Source organism: Lipotes vexillifer, unplaced genomic scaffold (assembly GCF_000442215.2).
Source record: "Lipotes vexillifer unplaced genomic scaffold, Lipotes_vexillifer_v1.1 scaffold419, whole genome shotgun sequence".
Classification (NCBI taxonomy): Eukaryota; Metazoa; Chordata; class Mammalia; order Artiodactyla; family Lipotidae; genus Lipotes; species Lipotes vexillifer.
Genome location: NW_006786333.1, coordinates 1,273,131 through 1,277,766, shown reverse-complemented (window position 1 = coordinate 1,277,766; position 4,636 = coordinate 1,273,131). Strand labels below are relative to the sequence as shown.

The window sequence follows — 4,636 nt, the reverse complement described above, 5'->3', positions numbered from 1 at the left end:
GGAAAGACACACTACGAATCATATGCTATCACTCATTCAGGAAAACATTTCTTTGTTACCTACTATATACAAGACTTGGGATCAGGAGCTGAGCATTCCTAACGCCTACACACAAAGAGATCATAGCCCAATACGGGACATAACATAGTGACTGACACTTACCAAGTGTTTCCATATGCCAAGCAATCTACTTACATTACCTTATTTAATTGTATTTAATCCTCACAGCAATTCTGTGATCATCCTCAGTGAACAAATGAGAAAGTTGGGGGTGCAGAGAAGTTGAGTGACACCTTTAGTTAATGATGAAGTCAGGTAACTTAAAGAAACAATTTGTTATTTTCTCTCATAGGGTTCTGGGGGTTGATGGGCTCAGCTGGCTGGTTCTCACTTGAGGTCCTTTATTCAGCCGCAGTCAGATAGTTGGTAAGGCTGAGTAGACATGTCTGGAGCAGGGGCTGGGATGTCTACAACAGCCAAGGTCTGGTCAGGCATCTCTGTCCACATGGCCTCTCTGTGTGGCTAGCTTGGGCTTCCTCCCAGCCTAGCAGTCAGAGTCATTGGACATCTTAGATGGCAGTTGACCAGGCAGGAACTGCAAAACTTCTTATGATCTTGCTTCTAAAAGCATGTGGCTTTACAATAGCCAGGACATGGAAGCAACCTAAGTATCCATAGACAGATGAATGGATAAAGAAAATGTGTCACATATATACAATGGAATATTACTTAACCATAAAAAGAAACGAAATTGAGTTATTTGTAGTGAGATGGATGGACCTAGAGTCTGTCATACAGAGTGAAGTAAGTTAGAAAGAGAAAAACAAATACCATACGCTAACACATATATTTGGAATCTAAAAAAAAAAAAAAAATTGGTCATGAAGAACCTAGGGGCAAGATGGGAATAAAGATGCAGACCTACTTGAGAATGGACTTGAGGACACGGGGAGGGGGAAGGGTAAGCTGGGACGAAGTGAGAGAGTGGCATGGACTTATATACACTACCAAATATAAAATAGATAGCTAGTGGGAAGCAGCTGTATAGCACAGGGAGATCAGCTGGGTGCTTTGTGACCACCTAGAGGGGTGGGATAGGGAGGGTGGGAGGGAGATGCAAGAGGGAGGGGATATGGGGATATATGTATATGTGTAGCTGATTCACTCTTGTTATACAGCAGAAACTAACACACCATTGTAAAGCAATCATATTCCAATAAAGGTGTTAAAAGTTAATAAAGAAATAATTAAAAAATAAAAGCCTGTGGCATCATTTCCACCATGTTCTGTTGGTCAGTTACAGTTCAGCTCAGATTCAAGGAGGTAGAGGAATGGGCTCTATGTCTCAATGTGGGGAAGAGCTTAAAGTACATGGAGGTAATCAATCAATGAAGACCATCTTGGAGACAAGTCACCACACCAGGATTTGACCCTCAGCAGCCTGACTCGAACCTTTGTGTGCTCAACCATTATGCTCTACTGACCACCACGTAGTACAGACACAGCCACATTGTGCTCCTGGTGGCTCATGTAAGATATAGTGGTGGACAAAGAAAGAGGTGATTAGCTTGTCTCAGTAGGTCAGGCAGGGCTCCCAGCAGGAAACACCACACACACACATACACACACCCCTCCCCTTAGTGTGGAGGACAGATTGTGACTGCATTGGGTAGCATTCCATACAATCCCTGCATTACATGAGGTGACCTAAAAGCTGAGGACAAGAGACAGCTCTGAGGCAGCCTGTGGAAAGCCGCTGACGTGGAAATAGGGAGCCGTGATGTCCTGTCCCAACTCTGCCACAATGTAGGTCTGGGACCCTGAGAGGAAGCAGAAGTAAAGAACTAGGGATCCCAGGTCTTTCCAGAACCTCGCTGAGTAGAATTTCTGAGCATGTTGTGCCCCCTCTCCATCCCCAGATTGGAGACCCTCGCTTGGTGATCTGTATGGACTGCTCGGCAGACACCATGACCGACCGCCTTCTCCAGAGGAGCGGGGGCAGCCCGCGCACGGACGACAGAACCGCTATCACCAAGCGCCTTGAGACCTACTACCGGGCCTCCATCCCCATGGTCGCCTACTATGAGATGAAAACACAGCTACATAAGGTGAGTCACCTCACAGTCCCCCAAAATGAACCAGCCACCCACTTTTTATTCAAAAAAAGAGAAAAAAATAGGAAATTTCGGTTAAGGGATCTTGGAATTAGAACTGCATATAGCTGCACAATTTGGGCCAAAATACAGGTCCCTTACTCTCTTTTTTTTTTTTTTTTGCGGTATGTGGGCCTCTCACTGCCGTGGCCTCTCCCATTGTGGAGCACAGGCTCCGGACGCGCAGGCTCAGTGGCCATGGCTCACGGGCCCAGCTGCTCCGCGGCACGTGGGATCTTCCCGGACCGGGGCATGAACCCATGTCCCCTGCATCGGTAGGCGGACTCTCAACCACTGCGCCACCAGGGAAGCCCTCTCTTCACTTTTGTATGTCATCATATGGACCATGAAAAGCTGGCTATACAATGTTCATAGATGCCATGATAGTTGCTGGAAACCGGTCCTATTTCCAAGAAAGAGGGAGAGAGGGAAGGAGGGAGGAAGGAGGAGGAAGGGGAGGGGGAGGAGGGAGGGGGAGGGGCGGGGGAGAGAGGGAGGGAGGGAGGCATGGATGAGGCATAAGTTCTGCCTCCCAGACCTCAGCTGCACAGGAGGATCCAGAAGGTCTCGTCTGGATCTAAAATTCAACAACTTTGCATTTCTAGAATTTTGCCTAGTTCATAATTGGCCCTTGGCTGCCTCAGTTTCTTGCAATGACTAGTGTTATTGGGAGAAGCAGCATATGGGGCCAGGAGAGCAGATGAGGTGAAACGATAAGGAAATGGGTGGTGTCAACTCAATGATCACGAGCGCTAATCCATGCTGAGTCCCTGTTAAGTTCACGAATTTGGGAAAACTACCCAATCCCCATTCATTCACTCATTTAATAACTATGTATCAAGCACCTCCTATGGACCATCCACTGCCCTGGTGGTTTGGATGCAAGTGATAAGATGCGGTTCTTGCCTGCTAGAGCCTTGGGTTTAGTAGGGGAGAGAGACACACCTGGGATCAAAATATGGGGTCAAAACGAGCACAGAGTCAGTTCCAAGGGCCCTTTAACCTGGTCTGAGGGGAGACAGAAGGCACTGAGGAAGCTCACCAGAGGAGAACTAAGCTGAGCCCAAGGTGCGGGTGCCATACGGGGAGCAGAGCACCTCACACAGAACCTCACACAGAAGGAGCTTGGCTGTGACATATTATAGTGCCAAGGAAACGAGCGACAAGAGGTGGAGGTGGAGAGGCAAGCAAGGACCAGATCAAGATGAACCTATCATAGGAGCCAATAATTATCCTGAGGATGATGACGGGAACTACCAAAGGGGACAGACATAGTCAGGGCTTCCATTTAGAAAGCTCCCTCCATCAGCCTTGTGGAGAATGGGTCCCAAGAAGGTCAGGCCAGGAGACCACTGGGAGGCTGGGGAGTATCCAGGAACCAAACCCCGAGGACCCAACGCAGAGGAGAGAGAGTGAACAGCTACTATCTGCTTTTCCCAGGAAGTTACAAGGAGACATGAGTCAATCAATAACAAACTTGTCTCGGAGACAGCTACATGATCCATTCCTTGGGGGAAACCACTGATAATGAATTCTTATCTTCTGAGCCTGTTAATGGTCCATTTTCCAGGCTCCTACGAACTTAGCCCTGTGTCGAATCTGAAAGGTGCTCCATGATTTAACTCAGAGATGTCATGTATGTGACATGAGAGCTATCTATCATCCCCGCCTTCTGCACCCACAGCAGACACTGTTACGGCATCGTGGCGCTTTCCTCAAGACCCAGACGTGGCCTCGTGATGTTGTTAGCACAGCACGCCAGGCAGCTCCTTCCAACTGCTAGAACTTGATGAGCAAGACGAATCCTATTTGCTGTGCTTCATGTAACCTCCGGTTGCTACATAAAACAAAGACCTAGATCTTTAGAAACAAGCAAACAAAAAGTGCACTATGTAAGAGCAGGGTCTTAAGAATTCAGGTGGCAGAGGCCTTTCCAGGATCGGTGATTTCCACCCTTCGTGCCGCCTAGAACACACGTGGAAATTACCTTCCACTTTCAAGATTTGCAGAGGTGAGAAAAGTCCCTAAGTAATTCAGAGTCAGAAAAGCCCTTTTACCTCTCTCCTGTATTATTCCAACCTAAATTCTACACACTCATAAATGATTGGCACGTGCATGCGGGGGTAAGCGAGTTCTCAGATAAAGCTGATTTCTGGAATCCTCCTTAGAAATTTAATATCTAAGTTAATGGGAAAGGGAGTTTCCCGTCCCACGCGGCTCATCTCTGCAGCTCCCCCCAGCATTTTGGAGATGCTGTTGGGTCTGTGGTGAGGTAACATGTATGATCCACTTGGCAAATTTTCTTTGTTTTTTTTTTTTTTTATTTTTATTTTTTTTATCGGTACGCGGTCCTCTCACTGTTGTGGCCTCTCCTGTTGCGGAGCACAGGCTCCGGACGCGCAGGCCCAGCGGCCATGGCTCACGGGCCCAGCCGCTCCGCGGCATGTGGGATCTTCCCGGACCGGGGCACGAACCCATGTCCC

At 47.9% G+C, this 4,636-nt stretch overlaps 1 protein-coding gene across 1 annotated transcript in view; it reads left to right on the top strand.

Moving 5' to 3' along the window:
* AK5 (adenylate kinase 5) overlaps positions 1-4,636 on the top strand; it is a 245,420-nt gene that overhangs the window by 224,695 nt on the left and 16,089 nt on the right. Inside the window, exon 13 of the mRNA XM_007458720.1 lies at positions 1,920-2,108. Within this exon, the coding sequence (XP_007458782.1) occupies positions 1,920-2,108 (189 nt within the window). The remainder of the gene's footprint in view (positions 1-1,919; positions 2,109-4,636) is intronic.